At 37.7% G+C, this 26,604-nt stretch overlaps 2 protein-coding genes across 2 annotated transcripts; both read right to left on the reverse strand.

The window, feature by feature from the left end:
* Positions 1-985: 985 nt before the first annotated feature.
* On the reverse strand, positions 986-4,272 carry LOC140921616 (radial spoke head 1 homolog). Its single transcript, XM_073371621.1, has 2 exons — positions 4,030-4,272; positions 986-2,793 (listed from the first exon to the last, which is right to left on the reverse strand). Exons 1-2 carry the CDS (start codon positions 4,203-4,205, stop codon positions 2,313-2,315), a joined length of 657 nt encoding a protein of 218 aa, XP_073227722.1. The 5' UTR covers positions 4,206-4,272; the 3' UTR covers positions 986-2,312.
* Positions 4,273-8,573: 4,301 nt separating this feature from the next.
* On the reverse strand, positions 8,574-21,589 carry LOC140921615 (beta-1,4-galactosyltransferase 6-like). The gene is made up of 7 exons (XM_073371620.1): positions 21,088-21,589; positions 19,419-19,531; positions 15,965-16,081; positions 12,980-13,167; positions 11,090-11,212; positions 10,769-10,870; positions 8,574-9,149 (listed from the first exon to the last, which is right to left on the reverse strand). The coding sequence occupies exons 1-7, from the start codon at positions 21,554-21,556 to the stop codon at positions 9,026-9,028; spliced, it is 1,236 nt and encodes a 411-aa protein (XP_073227721.1). The 5' UTR covers positions 21,557-21,589; the 3' UTR covers positions 8,574-9,025.
* Between the last annotated feature and the right edge of the window lie 5,015 nt (positions 21,590-26,604).

A 26,604-nucleotide genomic window follows, 5' to 3' on the forward strand; every position in this document is an offset into this window, starting at 1 on the left:
CTGGTGACGCACAGAGTGCACCTGACCAAATCGCTGCAAAGCCACTTTAACGGCCCCATTATCCAATTCGTAGGGGAGGTGAAAAACGAGGACATTTTCCCCCCTCGGACCCCCCCCAACTACACGGCATGGATGGCCACCAAGATCAATTTCAGTGTTTCGCTCAATCATCACACGAGCCTCTTCAGAGTCAAAAGTAAGCTGGGCTTTAAGGCCCGGCAAGAATTGAACTGCCAGCAGTTTCCAAGAACCAAACCGCTCTTTGAGCATGTGTACTAATTCGGGACGATTGATGACTTGAGGGACCCGCCCAACATCAAGAGTAACCGTCCTCCGCATAGAAGGACGCGGCATGACAAAGAAAAAGAAAGGAGAAAACCCCAAAGAAACTAACCCCCGGGGTTAAGCCCTGATGGGCAGGGCCCAAAAAAGGGACGGGCGACCCGTCAAAGACAGTAAGAGTAAAAACTTACGAAAAAATCGAGGCTTGAACCAACCAAGTAAACTACCGACCAAGACCACGATAGAGACAACCACAGCACCAGAGACGAACGTAGCCACGAAAGCCAGTACACGCTTCAAATGATGCGGCGACACTCACCAAAAGGCCAGTTTGGATGTAATAATGATCGCCTTTTTCTAGTTTAGTATTAGAAATATGGTCTTTCACTGTATATTTCTCGGGAAAAGGGCGATCATTATATACATCAAAACTCGGCACAAGGATCTTTTTTCCCATTACAATCTTATTCTAAGAAAACTTAAAAAAAAATGTCTCGAGAAGCGCTCGAAAATACAAACGAAATGTGCTCATGCCACCTGGGCATCCTATAATACTCCTTAAATCGAATTAATTCAATATGGCCGCCGTATCGGTAAAAAGGTCTCCATTGAGTCCATTGTCGGTCCAGAACAAGAATCTTGACGTTGCGTTGTAGAAGTTACTAGCCGGGGTTAGATCACCTCTGTGTCGCAGGCTTTAATAACTGCACCACTAAATAACGTCTTGCTTACAGAATTCTGAGGAAATCGTCACCGACGCAGCACATGATCATGTAACAGATTTATCGTGTTCCTGTGAAAGCACCTGTGAACAGACATCACAACCAAATCTCCCGGATGTAATAAGGCATGACACTGACAAAAATGAAGATGACGAAGAGACGCTTGCAGCGACTGCAGAGAACTCGTCAACAGAATCAAGTTTGTAGAGAAATCCGTGAGGGCACTGCGAGCGTAGAGTCACATGCGGCATTAAGCTCACTGAATTTAAAATCGATTTGGTGCATCGCCATAAAAAGGAAATACTTTTTTGAGGTGTAATGAATTACAGTATGTAGTAACTAAAAGCAATAAATTCTGGTTTATTCGGGAATACAGGGAAAAGCCTTAATATACAAAAATTCTGTTGCATGATCCAGGTTTTGTTTGATATCCCATAATAAGGGCAATAGTTTAAAAAAATCAGGTGAATTATGAAATTTGTTTTATTAATATTTAATTGAAGATACATACAGGTCATTCCTGTGTGCATGGATGCAGAAGTTCAGTTTTTTGAGTATGTGGTTTAAATTATAAAAAGCAGCGAGCGGTTCAAAGATCTAAATTAGGAAAAGGTGTAAAAGAAAAAAAAGCTTTTAAAAGTAATTAAGATAAAACGCAAAAGTTTGAGTTTTGTGCCAAGCCATTTTTGTTGTTGTTTCTTTGTGGAATTTATCTTACGATTTTGTTAGTCTGATGTGTTCAGCTCCTGCCAGTAATGAAACGGTATAGTTTTGGCTTGTTGATCTCATGACCATACGTTCACACCTCAAAAAATGACGCTTTTATTTTGTCAGTGAAAAATTGTAAGGACGCAGGCTGTGCACTATATTGTACCTCGTTTATAGGAACTTGGTGGATTGAGATCGATATCGCTGAGGTGTGTATCTCTAATACCGGATAAACTGCTGATCTAATTTGAGTTTTTATGCAAACTAGCCCTTGCTCTGGGTTGTCTGCCCTTCAAACAACTCGTCTTATGGGGCCTGTTTTTCGAAACTCCCAGTAACTTCCCGGACAGGAAATCAAATATTCAAATCAAAATCAAGTTTAAAAGCTCCGTTTCTAGCCAACAAATCAGTCCATTTTGTTTTGTCAACTGGTAGTTTTATGATATTATCTTCAAAACTATTAAAACCTCTATCTTGAATGTAAACAGCATCAGCTTTCTTTAGAATATTGAGACTTTCGTGATTGTTGATTCTTTTCAAGAGTAATTTCAACCTTTTATGGATACTTATTCCGCGCTATGAACGTATTCTTATGACGGTTTAATCAATAGACACTAGTTCTTGTATTCTCCATTTTGGCTCCAAAATAGTAACCGATTCTTCTTCCTCGTTATCTGGCTCCAGGACAACTTCAGCAAGTTCATAGGTACCACGCATTTCACAGCCGTGGTCAAAAATGTACTTGCCCTTACCTTTAGGCTGATTTTGTTGAAAGCAACCGACGAAACGATGATTAGCATGAATCAACTCTCCCGCGTCCTCCATCTTTCCGTGTACCCACATCCCGCTGTATTTTGAGCCGGTAACTGCATAACTGTATACACCATGGCCATGCCGCTGGTTTTCAGCCCATTCCCCTTCGTAAATGTCTCCATTAGGGTACGTGTATTTTCCGTGGCCTTGGCGCACATCATTAACCCAGTACCCTTCATATTTGGAGCCATCAGGGTAGACGAAGGTACCTTCTCCATGCTTAATCCCATTCATGTAACTTCCTGTATATTTTCCTCCGCCTTGAAACCTAAAAAATGCATTTTAAAGACTGAGAGATAGCCTTTTTGCTGACTTTCGCAAGCTCTCGCTGTTGGTAACTATATCGCAGCTTATGGAACATCATAGCCCTGTGGTATAAATTTATCTGTATAGCCAGTTTGTCTTCCAAAATGTGAACTTATATCTCTCGGCTCCGAAATCGTCAATTCTCAGGACACGACTGTGGAATCCGTTACTGAAATTTATATGTGACGGTTTTAGTTTGCGACTGAGCCCGTCCGTGGACTGGACTGGAAATAAGACAGATCTTTGAAAGGTCATTCGCCGTTTAAATTTATCTGTATAGCCAGTTCATCTTCCAAAATGTGAACTGATATCTTTCGTCTCCGAAATCGTCAATTCTCAGGTTAGACGAGGAACTATTTAACTTCTTAAAAGAATAAAACTGGAATTGCGGTTGTCTTAGCAGTTTATGAACTTTTTGTCTAACGATGAGTGACAAGAATGTTTGTCCTTTTGTTCTTGTTCTTTTAGTTACAAACAACTTTTTAATTGTTTGTCGCTGACTGTCTATGACTTGCAAAGCTTTTGCTTCTATTGTTCGAGGAGGAAGAAATACAATGGAACCTGGTTGATATGGGCACCTAGAGGACATACCAAAGTGTACATATTAACCGGGTGTCCATATTAAGCGGGCTGTCACAAAAAAAGGTCACGGATACATGTTTCATCGTAATCAGTAAAGAAGAAGGAGACAACTTCACTACATTTTAACTGTGACTACAACACGATTATCCTAAAGAAACCTCACGATCATTTATCAGTCTCGGACCTAAATGACATTTTAAGTGTTGTTCGTGAAACACGACAATGGAATCCGTTACTGTACGTTATAATGACAGTTTTAGTCTGCGACTGAGCCAGGTAGACTGGACTGGATATGAGACAGATCCTTTAAAAGGTCATTCGCCGTTTCTGTTAGATTTTCACTGGTAAAATGTTCATTCATAGGCGGTGCGCAGAAAAACAGCCCCGTAAAGCGGGGTTGACGATGTGTTCGCGGGAGTTCGTGACTCGGGACACAGGAAAATGTCCGTTGTCCATATTAACGGCGGTGTCCGTATTAAGCGGGTTAATTTTAGAGAAACTCTTTATATACACTGTTCGTTATATGCGGGTGTCCGTAGAGCGGGGTTCTACTGTAGAACGAAAACATTGTCTATCAACCGTGGTGGTGTTTTCTACATTTAATAGCCAAACTTACTTGTAAGTGCCTTGTCCATGCCGCTTGCCGTGTAAATATTCACCTTCATATTCGTCACCGTTTGGTAGCTTTGCTTTTCCTTTTCCATGACGCTCTTCACTTTCATTTCTTTCTCCTTCATATTCACCAAGATAAGGCGCACCTTCTTCATCCAAACTCTCTTCATCTGAAGACATTTCAGTGAACCCTCTAGATCGTACGAACAGGCTGCCGAGGAAACGAAGAAACGAACTCTATTTATGTGCTGTTTCTAGGGTAATGTCCTTTTTTATTTTTTTAGCCTTATATATAAACATGCGGAATATGCTGATTGGTTGGGGGAAGCAAATATGGAAGTTGGATGTTTAATTAAAAGATGTAGAGATTTGCATAATGGTCCAAAATAGATCAAGGGTCGTGTTAGGACGCAACCTTCTTTTGCAACTGTTGAAAAGTCATTCTTTAGCCAGTTTTGTTTTAAGCCTCTTTATCTGGCAAGTTTTGTTGAAAAGCCCACAATAGTTACGTTACGGAAAGGAATTCGCGCATGTATTTGTCATGGCCTTGGAGCTCATGGAGTCAATACTAACGCAGCTTTCGGATGTGTGTACTCAAGAGTATATCTTGGCACCACCGACCGATTCGCGGTCAACAAGCCGATTGACATATCGCACCGAGGGGCGGATGCGATCAAAAAATTCAGAAAGGGGTACCCGTACACTTGCCAGTTTTTATAATGTATTTTTCTGAGAATCTTTGAAAATAATAATAATAATAATAAATTTTCACAGAAAAAGGGGCTGCCGCGGTCCCTCGTACCCCTTTAATCTGCCCATTGTTGTTATCAAAAAGTCTTGCAAGTTCACCATCGAACAACGAGTCTTGTATGTACATCCGTGTGTAGTTTCTCCATGATCCTGATGACTGTTACTGGACACCCAGATATGCCCGAGATTTTCAAGAGAATTTTAAGGTTCACCTTGTCAAACGATTTTTTTTAACAAGTCCACAAAAGCGATGCACAAAAGACTATGGCGTCCGATCTTTCGGTCTTGATCCTCTGCCGACATCATTTCTTAGGGGCTGCTTTTCGGTCGCTCCTATCTGCTATCACCAGGACTGTTAATTTGTCAGTAACAACTGGTGTTATGCCCGAAACACTAAAGACTGCTCCGCTTTCACCTACTTTAAAGAAACCAGCCGCTGATCTCGGCAGTTTACAAAGTTGTAGCTCTAAGCTGGTTGAAAAGTCTGCTGCTGTTCAATTGAAGAAACATGTTATGACCAACCATAGGTGTTTCAATCTGCATACAAAGTATTTCATTCATGCAACTGAAACAGCAATACTTTAATAGAAGAGGAAATGATTCCTTGTTTTCTCTTCATAAAAACAGTCGAGCTGCATTTGATGCGGTGGATCATGCAATACTAATATCTCGACTCTTATCGCTTCGGAGTGAAGGGAACTGCATTGGCCTGGTTTAAGTCTTACTTCTACATATTTATTCTCTGTAAATCCATCTTCAGTTGGCATTTTTAGATTTTAGACTTTTAACTTTTATTTCTTGTACCTGTATTAATATTTTTTAGCTCTTTAAATTTATATTCTAAGGTAAAAACTAAAAGCTAAAACTACCAATAATGGATTTAAAGCGCTATGGAAGATTATAGCTAATAGCACTATATAAATTAATATTATTATATTATGATACAAATCCTTTCACTGTTCCCTATTGCTTTGGATTAATATGGAAATTGAGAGGTTTGTTACAAATATTTAAAGGTTTAAAAATCTAAAATAACTGATAATGATGGTATAGGTGACTAGTTTATAGCTTAAATCAGGTTATATCATATATTTATAGGAGTCAGCGTGGCCGAGTGTTCAGCGAATCGAACTCGCAATCCGGCGCTGTCCCAGGTTCGAGTCTCGCTCTGGCCACTGTTGTGAAATAGCCAAGTGGCTGCCTCCTGCCAGTGAAGAATTCTAACCCTGTTATGTTAAATTTGAATTATTTGTTTCTAATTATTTGAGTGTTGCCTGTAAACTAGCTGGATAAGAAAATCGCACTTTCCACTATAAACAAACCTTTAACCTTTTTTAACCTTTGATCACTGCATGCCTCATCACGTCTGTTTACTCGGTGAGGGTCCTTGTTGTCCTCCTTGTTTATCAAGTGAGCTTCCCAAGCCTTTTCGTGAGTCACGCCGTTTGCTTGAGACAAACGTCACTGAATGAACGTCCAGATGGGTAGAAATGTAATGAGACAGTAGTGGGTTCGCTGAGTTGATGCTGGTTTAATGTATCTTCCCTGTTTCACTCTTTTTAGTCAGTATTCAGTTCAACACAATCCTATATTTTACGCTATATAAGGCATACACTTTATATAATGAGCAAATTTATGCAAATCCATTTTTTCGTCCGTCGAGAACCTCTGCAATTTGAACACAAGGTTGAATCCTTAGGTGTTCTTTGATTTCGCGAGCAGTCTGTACATCGCAAATCGACAAAAGAGGTTATTGCGGGCGACAAGAGGAGCCCGCAATCGTAATCTCCAGATTGTTATTACGCATGCGTCGCATATATGTTACCAGCATTAGTTTGGACTTCCACTAAGAATGAATAGAATGCACGGAAAGCAATTTGATCACGCGCGTTTGGACCTTCTATCACTCGCAATCTGATCGTGTTTTGACTATCTCTCACATGAAGTTTACGCAAAGCACACTAGCACAGCGATGGAGCAAAAGCGTTTTGACCTTCAATCGTTGTTGCCCGCACTCCGTAACCTTTGCTTATTTCTAGTTGTTATAATTAATCGTGCATGTCAAGTAATATAACGTCTCAATACCATCACGCGCGGCGTGTTTTGTATTTCGTGGTGCGACTTTCGCTTAGAAAACTGCATAGCTAAAATCCTCTTCTTTCTTAAACATTTCGTAGAGTAAAGTCTTAACTAAAGTTTCTTTTCTACATATTTCGCTGATCAAGGCCTGATTAGGAAAGCGTAATTCCCTAAGTCGAATCACCATAATCTTTGATTACTACTATTTTAAGAAATTGTCAGAAAAAAAGAAAACGATCAAATTTGCCGCCCTCCATTCGTCTTAGCTAGTCTTCTCTCGGAAGCCTTTCGGGAAGAAAGGAGATGTGATTTAGATTAAGTAACTATGACGTAAATCAAGTAGCCGGTGACTTAAGATAAAAGTAAACAAGTGTGAAGTTCTAGAAATATTTCTTCAAATTTAAAACTGAAACAGCTTTTAAAAGGTACGAAATACCAGGAAGATGTCTTTCCAATAGATGCAACAACACTGGCGACCCTAAGAAGGGGATAAGGATGCATAAAATCTCTATTTACGAAACATAAACATGATGAACAAACTACAAAAATTCACAACGCAAGAAAAAAACCAAAGGGGGGTATGAGTCCCTGAAGACTAACTTAGGGCCTAGTTCCCACACTTCCGAACAATCTAACAGAAAATAAACTTTCAGTTCCGAACACGTGGGTTACATGGTGCTGACTGTGCTGCGTATGGCAGGCAATCTCCCCTGACAATTGTTACAACGGTTACAGTGACACAAGCTTAATGTCGCTAATGGCTCGACTTGACGGTAACCGGCGTAAACTGCTATCTAAATTCTTGACAATTAAATAAAAAACTAAGGTTTAGAATTAGAGGTATCTCGCTTTGGTGGGGTAACCTACCAGTCCATATAATCTTCCATTTTAATTTGATTATATATTGCCATATAAACGTTTCAAGTTGGGGTAAACCGCCTTAAAGCTGTGGTCGGATTCGTGTTACATCATATTTGAATCGTCGACTGAACAACTTGAACAACTATTTGCCTTTATCATTAAAGTGACAAGCCACAGCATTGAAAAGTTGCAGCAAGTAACAGTACAAGAGCATTAACGTCCAAAAAAGTCGTTTCCCGTTTTACGATCTTGAGAGGTCTTCATAGTGCACCCCGATTCAGTATGGATATGACTCCAGATGTAGTTAATCGATAAACCGATAATCGATAATAATCAATAGAAGACGATATCAATCATGCATTGAGGAATATCGATTTCCGATAGAAATCAATAATGATTGATTTATCGATTGCAATAGATTACTATTGATTATTATCGAGAGGACTTATAAGTCATTCGTTAAAGGTTCAACTTAAACTAGATGTTGTCCGTACGCGGTATTATCACCATAATTCAGTGGTGATATTATGCAGTTCTTTTAATTGATAAAAAAAAAACTATAAGAGCAAAACACTAACAGGAACAAATTGCTCTTTGCTTCTTTTTTTTTTTTCTTTTAACTTAAGCGCAGTTTGTAATAAGGAACGAAATATTACTGCGAAAGTGGCAGAACATAACTCTACCAGGTACGACCCCCTATACCAAGCACGACCCCTTATGCCAAAAGATGGCAGCGATCTGGAGGACTCTAAAATAATAATGGCCGTGTATATATACCGAGTTGAATTAGATTCCAGTGTCCTCAAGATTGCAAGGAAAGAAATGCAAGATACAGTCGATGGCACAGGGTTGAATTTATTAAAACAGACCAAGAAACAAAAATTCAACGTGAAGAAGACTGCGGCTGGAGTATAGTTATGAAGTCAAATATAATATTAAGTTAAGCTTAAGCCGGTCGACAATACCAACTTTATTTACTTCACAATACATTTAAAAAAAAAAACAACTTTATTTACTCGATGTTACATAACAAAAAAATCGGCAGTTTTCGAGTGTGAACGCATATCTATTGAATAATATATTGAGTGAACTGCAGTCTCGAGACCGATAGTCCTGAACTGTTCATTGTGACCCACTGTCCGTTGACTTTCCACACTTAAATTCCAACATAAATGAATCATCTTTCTGGTTATGTTCATGTCTGCTGCTTGTTACGTACTGATCATGACGACAAACGTGACAAACGTACTTTATGTTTGGTTTTTGAATTGCCGACAGAGCAATTATTTTTAATCTGCTCCTATCCTAAGTTATCTCAGCGAGACGGATATCATTGTGTACAACGGCATTTCCTGATAGTCACGTACACTGTATGTAAGCGTATTTAAGCCGTCCTCGTCGATTAACGTTTCGCTGACTCTCAACTCTTCAAACCTATGTAACAGAAAAAAATAGTGAAGCAACAATCTTGTATTCAAGTAGTTTAAGGCCTGGGACTTGTGGAAAATGAATTATTGGCTATAACGTTGGCATAGGTGATGGCGCTGAATCAAAATTTGGCACACATAAAGAACTCATCGTCCTTAACATTTTAAAGAATAAACATTGTGTTAATAAGTCAGGTGATATGTCACGTGACCATTTTGCTAAAAATCGTAAATTATTGACCAATTGGTACCCGGTTTAAGAAAAGAAATCGGGAAAAAACATTTTACTAATTCATATTAACACTTCACGTTTGGAATGTCCGTCCATTGCGCTTCAATAAAAAAATTATGAGGGAAACCATCATTTTGAATGCCCAAATTTAATCTTGAATTATTTAAAACTTTAATTTTAAACTTCGCGTACATTCATTCCAAACGTATAAAGTTAGGTATGTTTATCCTCTTCTAGAAATACCGATTTGTTTATCGAAACAAAGTAAATTAGTCGCCACCAATTCGCCAATTTCCTTCATTTTCAATCTTTGGTCACGTGATGTATCACGTGACAGTAATTAAACGTTAAGGCACAAGGAAACCTCAAGATTTACTTTTTGGGAAAAGTTTATTTTGTTCTAGGTCTCCTAGCGAAAGATATTGCCAATTATTCATATCCTCAGAACACATCTTTGAGCCTTAAACCACTTGAGTATAACTACAACAACAACTGCAGCTACTACTACCATTACTGCAGCTGTTGCTACTGCTACTGCTACTGCTACTACTACTACTACTACTACTACTACTACTACTACTACTACTACTACTACTACTACTACTACTACTACTACTACTACTACTACTACTACTACTACTGATTCAGTACTACAACTTGGATGGGTGAGAATCACTTTCTGCACTGGGATCAGAAGGTGCTATATCGTAATTGCACGTAAGATGAGGTGTTTCGTAGAATTTCTAATACTTAATATCTTATTTTGTTTTTAAATTATTCTTTGGACGCGAACCGTTAACATCAGTCAAATTCATAAGAAATCCAGCTGTTTATCTCTTACACATCATGCAATGCCAACATCCAAACTTCAAAACTGCAATGTGATAAAATTTTAAGAACAACGGGAAAACCTGAATCATATTGCTGTAAGTAGACCTTTGAACTTAAAGGCATTTCAGGATATACAGTATAATTGCTTAATTTACGGAAGCAGATAGAATATTCACTGATATTGAGTTGTGTAAAACGGCAATGTATTCTATTCTTTTACTACTGACAAGAACGTTTTAAGTTATTTATATTCCTGCCTTTTCGTTCTTCTGCTCTTTTTTAAAACGATACTGTCTTATGTTGACTTATACTAATCAGAAAAAAAGAAATCATTAAAAAAGGTTAGTTGGAACGGGTTAGATATTATTAAACCGTTGAAAATGATTCCAGGAGCGTGAAGAGAAAACTGTATTTGCGGGTCAGTAAATGGGCTCACTAAATTTTTAATCTTGTAATAATAATAATAAATAATAATAATAATAATAATAATCTAAATAATAATAATCTAAATAATAATAATAATAATAATAATAATAATAATAAAAACAGGAAACTATTTTAACCTTTGAGGGTTTTTATCGTCTTCTGTGTGCAAATGACTTAACATGGCGTATCTACCAATCATCTGAGCAGGCCGTGTGAGGCTAAGTTGCTTCTCCGTAATTCTAGTTACAAAACAAATAAAGTTCAAAAGACGTATGTAAGCCTTTATGTTTCGACGAGAGCAATGGCAAAGATAATAATTGGAGGGCAATTTTACATATATAACAAAGATTGCCAAGAGAGGATAAATAAATAATAGAGACCTTTCCACGTTAAGGTGTGTTCCTTAATTTTGTGTTTAAAACTGACGTGTGAACAAATTAACTACTCCTCTTACAAACCTGACGAACAAATCATCATCTTCACCTCCCCAGCCCCAGAATCGGTTGGGAAAGCCGTTAACTGTACGAAAATGCTCGCTCCAGAAACCCTCTACTCCACCAAACAAAGTCTTGTAAATCAATCTTTTTAGGAAAAAAAAAAGAATAAAAATAGTGAATAAATTTTATGAAAGCCATGATAACTGCATGTATATTGCATATTAGTATATACACACTCAGTGATCATGGTGATTTAAGTAATCTGATTGGTTCGCTGTCGTTCAACAATATTCACCTCCTAGCGAGTGGATAATGTGTAAGCTCGGTGTTTTTCCAATTTTCTTAGAGAACGATCTTTTAAAAGTAGACAAAATCCTAGGGCTAACTTTTTTTAAGGCAAGAAAATACTTTGAAGGATTCATAAACAGCGTTTTTCCATTTACTGTAGCTGAGTTTTTGTTCTCGATGGATTGTTTACAACTCCCGTTTATTCGCGTAGAAGTTTCGTGAACTCGGCGTTTCCTAACAAGAAAAATTGGCGCAAGAAAATTCTACGTTTCAAGTAAACAAGAAAAAGAGTGGTACAGGAAGAGGATGTCTTACCTCGAGCAACCGAACCACCATTTTTGTCACCACTTCATGCGAAGAACGACAGAACAAACCCTTTTGGCTATAAACTTGGCGAGTCAACAGAAAACAACAAAGCTCTACTTTTCTTCTCAGGTAAGGAAACAATTCAAACTTTTAACGGTTCCATTTAAGCGATTACGCAGTTGTTACGAAGTGCTAAACTTGTGAATTGCCATTTTTGAAAATTCTGCAAAGATGTATTTTTAAACTTTCGCGTGATTTGATCCGTCAATCAAATCGTACTTTCTAATGGTTTCCTTTCTGATTTTGTTGAGATCACTTCGTGTGTATATACTAAAACAATTATTTTTTTTCAATGTCGGTGAATAGTGGCTTTAGGAATATTTACCTCGCCGCTTCGCGCCTCGGTCCGGAATTTTTGCAGCCACTATTCACCTCGATTTCAAACAATAATTGTTAAATGACCCGGAAACTTTATAACTAAACTTGTTCACAAAACGCTTGAGGTAAACTATGCATTTAAAATTCATTTCAAATCTGGTCTGTGATTTTCAGGTCAATGCCCTGAATCCTCGAGGCTAAAAAAATTAGAAAAAACGTAGGATGAGCATTTAAAATTGAAAAAGTACAAAAATTCCTTCCTCCTAGGGGTGGGGAGGTCACTCCGTTCGACCTTAATTCGGGGTGGCTCCACCCGAAAATGTACCTTTTTCAGGTCAGTATATATAAGAGCAGGGATTTTACTAGTTTAAGTGCATGAAAGGATAGGAAAAACTGTCATTTCGGGCTACAAACAATGAGGACCCAAAAGGTGCATTTTATGAAATGTTCTGTTTTGTGATTTATTCATTTTATTCACAGGGAAGCATTTTTATACTGGGTATGTCCCATTTGTCAATAGAGGATATGCAAAATGGGTATCTTCTCTGTCAAAAATGACAAATTCAAACTTTCAGCTCTAGTCGTTCTTATTTGTGAAATAAAGTGAAATAAAACATCGCTGTGCCTAAATTGTGAAGGGAAAAGGCACATTTCCTTTCAGGTCGGGCCGCAATTGCCACCATTATTGAGAGAAATAGAGGATATTACATGGCCGCGCGGAGATACGAAATTTCTCTTCGAGTGTTGAAAAATTTTTCACGAGTGAGCGCAGCGACAACAGTTTTCATCTCGTTTTTTCTCCCATAGTCACAAAATAATTTCGTTTTGTGACGTCATCGCTTCTCTTCTCTATTGCAAAATGACCTTTATTAAATTTGGTTTGTGCATGCCTGTCGTGGAATCTTTTAACCGGCGTAGTATATATAATCAATAACTCACTTGTATTCCATACTGCTCACTGCAGTGGACATGTGTCGTGGAGATGACGGGCAGCCGTAATCATTCCTGGCATCTTCGGGTAACAAATCTACGTCATGAAAGATCACACAACTAAAGTGTCCCGCCTTCATTGCTTCACTGAAACCAACGTTCATCAGCATTCCACGATTGAAACGCTCGTTATCAGCCTATGAAAAAAGGAAGCCATAATAGGATGAAGAAAGGACGACGCTGGAATTAAGCGACAACGTGGCTTCAGAACCAAATTGAATCATTATAGGGTCGAACTCGCTTTTAATACTGTTATAAACTGTCCTTTTATATGACCTCTTAGTTTCCAGATTATTGATATATTGTAAGGCAGTAAAATAAGGGCTACAATTCGCTAATATTTTGTCGGAAATTTTGTCTTTACAAGTGAGAGTCTCTGATTATTCAGGGGTATTGTCTCAAGGTTTCATTTTCACATGAACAGCAGTAACTAACAATGCATTTGACATATGCAGAAATGCTAGCTATTGTTGTGCACGAAAATATGAATTTTGGAGACAATACCCCTGAATAATGAGAGGCTATCACTTGTAAACACAAAACTCTTGACAAAATATTATCGAATTCAAGCCCTTATTTTACTGCCTTACAGTATATCAGTAATCTTGAAACTAAGAGGTCATATAAAAGGACGGTTAGTCTCAAGATTCTTAAATTTTCTAAAAAATTTATCGAGCGGTTTAAAAATTATTCGCTAATTTGTTAAAGTAGACCGAAATGTTTACATTACTGCTAAAAAGAGTGCCTTGATACATACTAATCAAATCCTTCTTTCTGGCAATCGGCTGGAGGTATCTCCATGATCTTTCACACACGTTTTTAAAAAGATTGAAACTACTATGAGGTGAAATTACATGTCAAAAGCGCTTCGTTTAGTACAGATAACAGTCGAACATCAAGATTGTCCATTTTTTACCGTATTTCTAACCATAAAAACTTCTTCCCAAAATATCTCGATAACGCTCTTACAGATTTCGCTTAAACTTCACGAACATCGAGGCGGCTATTGTGGGAAAAAGCTCCAGTAAACGATTTTGGAAGAACAGTTCCCAGTGCCTAGAAATACTGTTGCAAGTAAAATAGGTAATGGCGTCATTTCGTTGCTATGACAACTCCGATGTCATTGCAACCCTGATCATAACAAATTTTCATCTTTATCTGAATAAAAACTATGGTGTCAATTTTTCCAAATCTTTGCTTATGGCGACGTAGCTTACGCTCAAACTTGGGAGGTATTGACCTTGAAAAACTATATCGAGCCACCTTAAGTGCTACAGTACACCGGATAGGTTGAGTTTAAGACGTCAATTCCAGACCAATTTTTGGCCATCAAACGAGTTTATGGAGAGAACGGTTTTAATGAAGGAATGGGTCACTTTTGAGTTTTTGTTATAAAACCGTACAGCCGTAAAAAATTACACAACCAATTCTAGTTGGGGATGTTACCTTTGAAATTTTGGTTGTAGTTGAATGTCAAAGTGGAGAAGTTTGTAATGATTCATTGAGCAATCATGGACATGGGTTTGACAGTAAATTGCTTTCCAATGTGAGTCCTCAATAGGCGTTTCGCCAAGGGAAATTGGGAAATTCTCATGTTTAAGGTCTTCATGACCTACCGTAAAATTCCGAAAATAAGCCCCGGGGCTTTTATTTTTCAAAGGTCCAGTGAGTGGCTTATGTTTGGAGCGGCTTATATAAAGAGGGAAATTTGGAAATTTTCAAAATCGTCTAGGCTTATTCTTGGAAAGAAATCTGCGTCTAAAAATCGATTGGGCTAGTTTATAGTTGGAAGGAAATTTATGTCAGTAATTTGCTAAAAGGTTTTACTGAAACTCGCCTTGAGGACGTAGACCTTGCCAAAACGCAGCAATATATGCTTGTAAGTTCTTTGTCTATATGGACCGAGGAAATCTAATCCAAGAGTGAAGAGTGAACCACACAAACAGCAGATACTGTGACACTATTTGACTGCATCATTTGGCGCACGTAATAGTTACTTGACAAATTCAAAAATTTCTATGTTACTGTACCGTGATTGCTTTGTTTTACTTTGTATTTCAGGGCAATTTCCAAGTACAAGCCTCTGGGGGCTTATATTCGGAGGGGCGATTTAACAGTCAGTGTTTTTTTTGCGTTACGAGTTCTGGGGGGCTTATACATGGAGGGGCTTATTTTCGGAGTTTTATGGTATTTCCGTTTAGTTGGTCCAAAAAACAAAAATTGAGTTTCGTTGTTTAAAATGGTTGTCCCCAGGTTTCTAGTGCATCTTAGGCTGCGTTCTCCTGGCGTCAAACGCAAAGTATAATTTCAAGGGGAGCTCAATTTCAGAAAGAGCTGGTCTATATACACCTAATTGCAAAAACGTTGTCATAGAAAAATGAAAAGAAGGAAAAAGCGAAATAGGAATTAATAATAAGCCTAATAAGACTAATGAATTTACTTGCAGCATCCGCACATGGACCTGTTGGAATTTGCTATTGTTTTAAAGCTGAAAGACAATAAAACTGAAAATTTCAGCGGGGAACTGCAACGGCTGCAAATGAATCTACCATGAGATTGGGCTTAATTAGCCTATTTAATTCCTATTTGGCTTTTTCCTTCTGTAATTTTTCTAAGACAACGTTATTGTAATTAGGTGTATATGTATTTTTTCGGTTTTTGCAGTCTAGTCTTATTAGCACATGTATTTCCCAACAGCCTCACCTTAGACTGTTCACAGTCCCCTATTTTTTCGTGAGATCGTTTAGATATACCGCGTCTTACCGTCACGGCTATCTTGATTTTCAAATGTACCAAGGGGGCGGGCGTCGGGGATTACCGCCCCCGCCCCCTAAGTAGTTTTGACACTCACGCAAGATGGCAGCCCGTAACGCAAAGCGCTCCATCTCGATGATCTTAGGGAAAAATAGAGGACTGTGAACAGTCTAGTCTCACCTGTTCAATTACAAAAATTCTGTATTCTAACAGCTGCCATTTTAGGAACTGATGCATATGACGTAAGAAGATGTAAAGATGCTCATGTCGGTTCCGGAAAGGAACAACAATAGCGACCTAATAAAATTAAAGAGGAATGAGTTGAGTCTTGGGAAAAACCAAGCTGGAGCTTGTCCTGACATCGGGCAACCCCGAGCATTTGAAATTGTTGATTTTCGTTGGGAAAATAAAAATCACACTTTTCAGAAGATAAAATTTAAAAATTTACCATCTCATCTATATCACGAACTCTTATGTTAGACTTTCAAAAAGAATTAAACCATAGTACTTTATAGTTCCTCAAGGCACAGAAAATGAAGAAAAAAAATAATAATGCAATGGTTTTTCTCGAGTAGAGGAGGTTGTGATCAGCCTTTAAGAAACGACAGATTTTGTTGTAACTTAAGATACAGTCCAATGTGAAAGCAACGTCGATCTTCCTATGAAGCAATTCAGACCTTGTGGGTTTTGTCATAATAACCTGTGCAACATTACTCCTGCTCCGTAAAGGCAGGCCCGAAAAAATATATATGAGCTAATTCCCTGGAAGCAACAATAAGAAACAACTTTGTCATGAAAGATATTAAAGAAGCTGTGACACGAAATTCAGCCCAATTAGGAAATTACAAAATGCCCGTTAAATTAAGAGAAACATAAATTAAAATAACCGCTTAAAACTTTAAAGGAAGGTTAAAATAACATAATAGAAACAACAGATACCACGGATGGGCAAAACTGAAGAAGATTGAAACGGATTAGAATTAGGGTTTTGGAAAACTGCTCAGCCTAACAGTTTTTCAAAGTTGATCCTTGCGGCTTGCAACTTCAAAAATAATGCTCAGGAGACATATTTGTTCGTCTCGGATCTCTGATTTTGTCATTTTCATGTAATTTCTTTGCATACTTTAAGTTCCATAGCGATTGAGGGCGAACGTAGGGCGAATAATTGGCAAAATTAAACAAAATGAACTTAGGCTGCCGTGACACAGGCCTTTTAATCATCGTGGATAATGTCAGGGGCACCCTACGACAATTTTCGGAAAATATCTGTTCGCAAGACGATTTGAGATCTAGAATTTTCGGAGCATTTGTTGTAAAATTTCTTGCTTGCCTGCCGCTCTAGGATTTTCGAACAACTAAAAAATGGTCTAATTGCCTATTTTTAACGGATTTTTACTCTAAAAAGGTCACCTAGAATTTTGGGGAGCCTTTTTTCTGGCTGGAATTTTCTTAAAGGTAAGTTTTGATCCCTATAATTTTCGGATTATTAGACTTTCAGCTAGGAAATCCGAACAGATGAAAAATTTTTAGGGGATAAAAATATGCCTATATCTACCGTTTAAATACTAAAATACGTTTAACAATGCTATGTATCAGTAGTTTTGAACTATATTCTCGTTGGGTGCCCCTTATCGAAATAAGATGTATGAAGCAACATTTATCTCAATAGCTAGGTAGCATTAAAAGCAGGAGGGTTGGTAAACTAGACATGGTTGTTCAAGATACAGATTTTTATTGTACAATGCATTTGGTATCAAATGAATGCCCAATCTCTGTTACACACGTTGTGGCTTTTTGGCATCTTAAATTTCGAATTATAGGATTCCTTAATTTTTCCGAATTGAAGTCCAAGGTTTTCAGGTTTGACGGTGCTGTTTGGGGAAATCGCTTAGTAAAAAGCGTTGATCATAATTTACCTAAACCTTGAGGAATGAAATTAGCGTTTCCCTTGCTATTCAGAGGCAATTTTTTGGCATGCATCAGTGAGCGTAACTTTAACTTTCCCGCGAGAGTTGGCACGGACATTTGTGATAATTTCTGTGATACATAGGATGTGTAGCACGAAACAGAAGCCGCAACAGCGTTAAGTATAGGTTTAGTTTTATCGTTTGTCTCACGATTGTCACTTTGATTGATGATCGCGGCGTTTCGACCGCACACTGCAGGTCTTCGTCAGGCGATAGTATCGATTTACTGAGTCGAAATATTTGTAACGCCGTGGTTGCTAGTGATTGGTGTATCACAAACCTCGTTCATGGTTGGTGGGTTTCGATCCAAAGCATTGTTGGCATTGTGAGAGGAAGAAACTGATCTGCTCAGCGGTCGGCTGCGGTGGAGATCGGTTGTCAGGTTGAGTCTGATTGTAGGCATCCACGCTTCAGGAATCTCAATTCCACTGTCCCAGTTGATGTTGTTAGGGTGAAGTCTTATGTAAATAGCCTCCTTAGTTCTACGACAGAACCAGTGAGGGTCTCGGTGAATAAACTTAACCCAGAGCGGATATTGCCAGGTCTCAGGTCTCAGGTCGGAGGTCTTATTGGCGTGTTCAGAAACGGCCGAAGTTTGAGCTTGTGAAAGCCGCATATCCCAAGCGTGCTCCTTAATCCGTTCATGCATGCACCTTCCTGTTTCGCCAATGTATACTTTGCCGCATTATACACTACTCCATCTTGTTTTCGTAGATCCACAGGATCCTTAGGTCGCACTAAGTGCGATCTTAGTGTTGTATCGGATTTGAAAACAGATCGTACGCCATGCTGTTGTAGACAACGACGAAGTGGTTCAGCTAAACCTTTTATGTATGGTAGGACCGCTGTAGGTCTCATTTCGGTTGCGGGTTCTTTGTCAGATGTCTGCCAACATCAACAGGGACAGTAGAATTGAGATTCCTCAGGCGTGGATGCCTACAATCAGCCCCAACATGACAACCGATTTCCACCGCAGCGGACCTCTGAGGGATCAGTTTCTTCCTCTCACAGTGCCAACAATGCTTTGGATCGAAACCCACCAACCATGAGCGAGGTTTGTGATGCACCAATCACTAACAAACCACAGTGGTACAAATAGTTCGACTCAGTAAATCGACACTATCGCCTGATGAAGACCTGCAGTGTGCGGTCGAAAACATGGCGATCAATATAAAAGTTACACTGTGAGACAAACGATGAAATTAAACCATTTATAAAAACAACGTTGTTGGAATAAATTTGGCCATGATTGTAGCTAGTTGTAATTGAATAATAAGCAAACGCAAAACAGTACATTGCAATGAACATTTTCGTGCTTGATGTCTTGTTCATAAATGGGGTGAAAAAATACCCCCCCCCCCCCTCCAAGGCACACTTTGTGCCTGGAGCCCCAACGAAAAAACAAAGCTCGCACTTCTGTGGATGCCGAACATTTAAAGGGCTAGTGTGAAAGGAAAGGAACCGGCGAGATGTAGCCCATAGTGTGACCATCCCAATTTCTTCGCTAACTACCTTCGATTGCTAAACCACACAGGCCGTCATCTAAGATGCAGCCCTTTGAATGACCCAACAACTAAAGACAAACATGAACTGACCTTTCTCCCAGAAGAAATCCATTTATACATTAATTGGATAAAGAAAGGATACACTACGATCAATACTAGCACCTGTTTCCGTGACTGGCAGTTTGGTTTCCACTGCCCACCGTTTACCACAAACTCGAGTTCTTTAGCCACTTCTTCCACCGTTACTGAAGTATTTCGAACAGCTAACAAACCAACTAGAAGAATTATTGTAATTAAGTAAATATTATTAATAAAATTTGCTAAGTTCGTTATCGAACTCTTGCGTGTATTTGCGATTGGTCATCATAATCTAAATTAGTAAAATCCCACTAGCAGTCTATTATCAATGCTGCGTTCTGATTGGTTGAGTTACTACTAGGCTATATGTTATAGTCCACTAATAGCGAAAAGCACCGGCTTTTTGGCGGCAAAAAAGGACTAAATTCTAGTTTCAACTAGCTAAAGTTGTTTTGTCTCGATATTTTTGACAAACTAGTTGGATTTTACTAAAACAATTATTCCTCTCGCCCTCATAGCCTCTGAGTCAATAGACAAAGCCTTATGGTCTATTAACGAAGAGCCCATTCGGGCTCAAGGGATAATTGTTAAATAGCTCAGATCATTTCAGGGGAGGATAGAGGGTCCTCTCATGGAAAGTAAATAAAGAATAGATTTGAACTGACCACCACTTTAAAAAAATAATAACGCCTAAATGCTGGTTAATTTCACTCGCGTGTCAACTGACAAACTTTGGAAATTGGAATAGATTAGATTGAATAGATTGATATCGTTACTCTGCAGAATATTAATGAGCGCGTGCTGTCCAAGCAGGTGACAAGTTAGTCCATGTTATTCAATCCTTAACTGGTAAATAGTCACCTTCGATTCAAAACCGTCATTAAACTGTCTAAACATAGATCCGAGTTTAGTGCAAACATGAGCAACATAAAATAGTTCAATCACCGTTATTTTTAAGAAACGATGTGGATGACTTGGGATGACCCTCGCACTGGTGAAACTCATATTCGCTCGGTATTTGTTAGGGTATTGGAAGTACACGGATTCATACTAGTACGTAAAGAGCATTTGAAGGCCTAGGGGGAGCACAAAAAACATATTAAATTACAGAAAACTAAACAACAAAAACCGTGATAATAATAATAATAACAATAATAATAATAATAATAATAATAATAATAAGAAGAAGAATAAGAATAATAAGAATATTCAAGCTGAGCGGTTAGATATCTGTAGGAATTTTGGATACAGATACTTAATCTTGTACATTATCGAAATTTTATTGACAAACTTTAGACGTTCTCATTATTTAATGGACAGCTGTATGAACGATGATTTTTAACTTATGAACATTTTTATTTTATAACTAAGACGTCCATAAAGCTTGTAGGATTTTTTTTGTTTTATTTTTGTTATGACACTTTTATCAAATCATTTTTACCTCTTTTTTGGCGCAATTATTGTGTAATTGTTACTACAAACTTTATTCGATGCTGCAGCTGGTTACGGTTTGCCACCCAGCCAAAGCTAATTCAGTGTTGTGCGTATCACCGCTGATAGGCCGTATACAAACGAAATTTAAACCAGAGTTTGGGTGGTGTTTAGTAATAATAGACTGAATAATTAACAGTCAGTACAACCGAGGACCTTTTTAAAGAGCTAAACATCCGCAGGACTGCCCCCTGCTAAGGACGGCAATTTGTCTCGTCGATGTAGACCCTTATAATGAAATAAATACGGACAACAAGCTTACCTTTGCTTAAATGACTTTTAGGACAAGGCTTATCTGCTGAAAAGTTGAAACGTTTATCCATTTTCCTGATTAAATTCGGCAAAGAAGCACCGTTCGGATTGACTTGTGGTGGAGGCGCAGTCGTCGGTTTCTTGCTGGAAGAAATGTCGGCTTCGTTGACTTTGACTCCCAAATCTTGGAGAAATGAGAGAATTTCGCTTTTAGCACTATCCAGTCTTTCAGGGATGCGTTCAACCAAGTTTCTCAGTGACGATTTATTCCAAGAAGAAAGCTCCACGCCTGAAGACAACTGTTTATCGGACAGAGTTGAATCAAAAGCAGAGTCCTTTTGTGAAAGAATATTGTCCCTTTTTTCGGTTTCGAAATAAATTTTTACCACGAAAAGCTTTCGAACTATGAAGCCATATATAAGAAGGTATAAAACGAGCACAAATAGCAAAATTCCGTAAACAGCTTTAAACGCCGGCATGATAAAAATAAAAGCGAGAAAATTATTTCATATCTTCTTTCATAAATCAAAATGCATAAAATTGTATACTGGAACACCTAGCAACATTTCATCGTTGCAAAGAATGCCAACTGACGTCTAATGGAATAGTGTTTGTTAACTTGAAATATCATATCAAGAATGTCGTTGATTAATCACTACCTTTAAACATTGCTAAATCAAACTGATTCTGATCATTATTTTTTTCTCTTCTTTCTATCTATTTTTTTCTCCTCTCTTTTTTCCCACAATAGATTAAACAGTTAATTTCATCACTGCCAATAGTTTTCGCACGTGTTTGTAAAGTGAATTCATACACTAACTTTTTTTTTACTTCATTTTCGTTCTTTCTAGTTTTATTTTATTTTATTTTTCATTTTCTATTCATTTTTGTTTTCCCAGCTGAATTATTATGTTTTAACTGATATATCACCAATGGGCACCAATTCAAAAAATAACAAGTGTATAACGTATACCTGTCTTGTAAAAGCCTGTATTGCTAAAAGTTAGAGTACTTTAAATAAAAAAAAAAGGAAACAGTGTTCTGCCAATAATTTTTTTTTACCATTTTCGCAATATTTAGTTAACAGTACTAATCGATCTGTTGTTTCTGGAGCAAAAGCGAGATAGCACAGCGATTATTCTTGACATTATAAAATCCAGAGAAATAGGACTGTATATAACCCATAATATCAGCACAGTCTCATTTCTTCTAACCTACTTTACACACAAGTTTCATCGAAGTTCTTATTATTAAGTAAACTTGATATTACATTTTCTTTATTTCCTTATTAGGTAAAAGGACGCCTCAATCACCCTTTACCAACGCTGAAATGTGAAAGTGGTCGATAATCTGATCAATTCTATCCTTTTACATCGAGGGGCTACGAGTAAGAACATAAGGACGATTATTTCGTTAGCAACTACGACGACGACGACAACAAGAACGGCAAAAAATCAATAGCTTTTAGACAACCAAAATAACAACTTTGCACGTGCATCACGCTTTTTCGTACATTTCCTTGTCGTCAGCTACAACGTGAAACTCCCGAGGACGGGAACGAAAGACAACGATAGGTTTAATGAGGAAAAAAACAACTCTGCACGTGCGTCACGCTTTTTTGTACATTTCTTTGCCTTTACTTCTCAACTACGACGTGAAATGACCAAATTTTAAGTTTACTTGCGAACGGGAAAGGCAGGGCGATAAATTCTACCATCTCTGTCCGAACTTGAGCGCGTTCCCCTCTCTTCAGCTCCAGCCAAAATCTTCTTCTTTTAAGTAACAGGGCGAATTGGGATAATGGCGAAAAAGTCTAAAATGATCCGATGTCTACTTTTCAGCGACCTTTTCACGGACGTCGCCGTTGTCGGATCGTAAGGTCCCTTTTAGCTCCTTATTATAACACGTGCTCGAGAAAATCGAGAAAGCCCTTGGCCCAATCCACACGTATTCGCTTTCAAATATTCTTTGTCCGTCTATACCGATCCGTTTCTGCTTGTTAGAGGAGGTTATTATTCGCATTGGCCTTCAAACATTCTTAAGTTATAACCGTTAACTCTTCGAAAATAAAACAAGCCCTAACTCTTACACTGTTTATGACGTTAAGATATGCAAATACAGTGAAACCTGTATTAGGCTGACACCCTCGGGGAATGCTGTAGTGTCCACTTAATACAGGGTGTCCGTCTAATACAGGTTTCGATAGATATCGTCATATGAGGTGTCAAATGCCATTCAAATGAACAGTGGAAACGTTTACAATACTCCCAGAGACAATGACGATATACGTTTGCATTAATTTCTTTATCAAAGTGAACCAACTGATCATAGTACCTGAGACTGCAACTCAAATTTGAAGAAATCAGATGAGTGAAACAAGCTCTGTACAAACAAAACGAAATAAGATTTTTACCCTAAAAAGGTCGCCTAGAGTTTTCGGGAGCCTTTTTTCTGGCTGAAATTTTCGAAAAGGTAAGTTTTCATCCCTATAATATTCGCATCGCTAGACTTTCAGGTAAGAAATCCGAACAGATGAAAAATTTTTAGGGGATTAAAATATGCCTATATCTACCGTTCAAAAAAATACGTTCAACAATTCTATGTTTAAGTGGTTTTGAACTATATTCTTGTTGGGTGCCCCTCACGAGTACCCAAACCTTTTTCAAGTATCTCTGTTTAAACTGTGATTTGAAAAGAATAAAGTTTAATCAGGGTCTTAAAATATAGTTTTTACATGTAAAATAAACCAGAGTGTTTAAACACTACTTTAATAGGAACTCCACGACCACGACTTTAAGACTTAAAATATGCTTAACGCACGTTTAACAGGCCAGTTGAATTTTAAAGGTGATTTAAAATAAACGACTCTATGAAATCAGTCTTTCAAGCCAGATTTAAATATGCTATTTTCACTTTATTTTAAAGGAAAAATACTGACTATCCCGATTTAAAAAGTATTTGAAATGGAAACCTGTTTCTAAACATAGTTTAAACAGCCTGTTTTTAGGGTAACCGGCCGACGCGATGGTAAAAAAGGGATTAAAGAACCGTCAAAATTTCAAACAAAAGGTATCACTACTTTTCTGAAAAAAAAAAAAAAATCATCGGGAATTCATATTTCGCTGACTCTTATAATTCATAAACTGAACACGGTTCTTGCTTGAGGCCAATAAGGCAAGAAATAACAAAGAACGATAATCGAGCCTCCACTGCCTTAAAAATAACGTTCTATTTCTAACGCTAAAAACCTGTTGGTCATACGGCAATAACCATAAACCTTTATCAATCAAAGCTTAAAAGAAACTTTGGTACAAATTTTTTGTCTACTTTGATCAATGCAGTTTTATTGCAGAAGTAAGCGAGATCAAAATTTGACGGTTTTTGGTTAAAGCAGGGCAAAATGGCCTCTTTTAACTAGACCACATTTCGTTGACAACGACTTTAATTCTTCATATGGAAGCTTCATGGAAGAATTGTGAACTTGCTGTCATGCACATTGATCGCTTGCACCGCACCGTGCAGAAAATCTGGTTTTTATACGCTTTTCAAGCCGGAACTGTAACACTGAGTGAATCTGGCGTAAGACTATTTTTTCCAAAAGGTGGTCACCAACATCGTGTGCGTGGCCTTTTGCATTTTTCAGTCTTTTTCTTAGAAATACAATTTTTGGTCCATTTATAATTTTACCGTAATCCACTACATCCATTGATCAGCAAACAGTTCTTCAAAAAGCTTCTTTAAAATATCACCATCCCTCTATCGATATGCTCATGGAACTTTCCGTCAAACATTTTTAAGCACAACCATAAACCTGGCCCAAGCAGTGAGCGTGATTATTAGCTGGGTTTAAACCGCAGTTGTGGTACCGTAAGTTGCACTTCCGACAGCAATCGAAAAAGCAGAACGCTAAATAAGTGTTTTCCTCGATATCAAGTTGTCCAGTTTTCTTACAGAAAATAGGGTTGTTTTCAATCCACACAAGCTTCTGCCAAAAAAAAAAAATAACAATAAGCTGTAAATAATAAAGAAATAATTAAATAAATATATAAAAAAGTAATCAGATAAACTGATATCATTCGTAAATGATTAGAGGAATATCCCAGATCACAAAAACCCTAAATAAAAACAAGAGAACGAAGTTTTACCACAAACAATTTAAGCAAATGTAAAAATGATAAATTTGATGAATTTTTTTGGACCCCTAAATTATTTTAGATAAAGCCGGATTTCGTACTACGTAATCTATTAGCCATTTCGGAGTTGCGTAGGGAAATGGGTAGAGTTTCAGATTTAAACTGATCGATAAACTGACACCACCATATAAAAGATCATGTTGAGACTGGTTATTTGACCAAGTTTGGTGCTCTAACATTGAACAGGAATCAAGTTATGACTCTTGAAACATGGTTAAAGATCCATACAAACGTCTATAGTTTTGTGACTGAGCGTCACACAAAACCATATAAACTCTTTAAAATTTTTATTTTTCTTTTAAACTGTAAAATTCGTCATGCATCTACTACTTGGAAGGAACTAATTCGAAAACCACTGTGTTTGCCCCTTTTAAGGAATATCACAGAAATCGTAAAAAAAATTAAGAGTTTATATGGTTTTGGGGGACGCTTTCACAAAATTACTGAACAGAGGTTTGTATGGATCTTTAACCATGTTTCAAGAGTTATAACTTGATCCCTGTTCAACCTTAGAGCACCAAACTTGTTCAAAAAACCAATCTTAACATGACCTTTTATATGGTGGTGACAGTTTATCGATTAGTTTGAATTTGAAACTCGCCCCAATTCCCTACGCAACTCCGAAATGGCCAATAAAATTGTTATTATTCCGTTTTATCAAAATGGCGATTCTTATACGCGGCGAAGTTGAGATTGTTTATTCATCGCTGAAATGCAATGAAGAGTAAAAATGTATCAGCTTTAAGATCTGACTTGATAAAATCGCTCGTCAGTAAGTCATATAGCCACTGTCTTTGTATTAATCATACAACGCTGCACATCCAAATTAAAAACAAACGGCGACAGCTTAATTACCTCTAGTTCGGTGCTGTTAGCAGCTGGACAATATTTTCTACAATTGCATGGTGGAGCAGTTGTTGAAATAGTTGGTTGTAAGGTACTCTCTGTGTTCTGAAGTTTCGCCGCAAGATCAAGCATTGCTTCTCTCTTATCTTCAGTATTTTCCTCAAGTTGGTATGAGCTTCGGAGGTCGCTGTTCGTTGATAGGCTTTTACTTGCTATACTATTTCCATTAAGTGGAAGCAAATTCAGTAACCATATACACACAGTTAGCAAAAATACCCTCGAATCGTCATTTTGGACCTCTTCTCTATTCACATCGGTTAAAATCTTGTAATAAAAAGAATACAGGTTTAGCAAAACTTTTAATTTTGCAAATTTTGGAATGCCTGAATATATGAATGTCAATGGATGGATTCAGACCGGTATCGAAGTTAAGCAAAACTATGTACAATATAATTGCTTTAAAATAACCGAATCCCAACCACTTGACG

The sequence above is a fragment of the Porites lutea genome, chromosome 12 (genome assembly GCF_958299795.1).
Source record: "Porites lutea chromosome 12, jaPorLute2.1, whole genome shotgun sequence".
Taxonomy (NCBI): Eukaryota; Metazoa; Cnidaria; class Anthozoa; order Scleractinia; family Poritidae; genus Porites; species Porites lutea.

Coding starts and splice junctions, on each gene's coding strand:
- LOC140921616 (XM_073371621.1), bottom strand. CDS start 4,205: ATGTCTTCAGATGAAGAGAGTTTGGATGAAGAAGGTGCGCCTTATCTT. Junction 2,794..4,029: donor CATGGACAAGGCACTTACAA/GTAAGTTTGGCT, acceptor TGCATTTTTTAG/GTTTCAAGGCGGAGGAAAAT.
- LOC140921615 (XM_073371620.1), bottom strand. CDS start 21,556: ATGCCGGCGTTTAAAGCTGTTTACGGAATTTTGCTATTTGTGCTCGTT. Junction 13,168..15,964: donor GAATTTTTGTAATTGAACAG/GTGAGACTAGAC, acceptor CTTTTTTCATAG/GCTGATAACGAGCGTTTCAA. Junction 10,871..11,089: donor GATGATGATTTGTTCGTCAG/GTTTGTAAGAGG, acceptor TTTTGTAACTAG/AATTACGGAGAAGCAACTTA.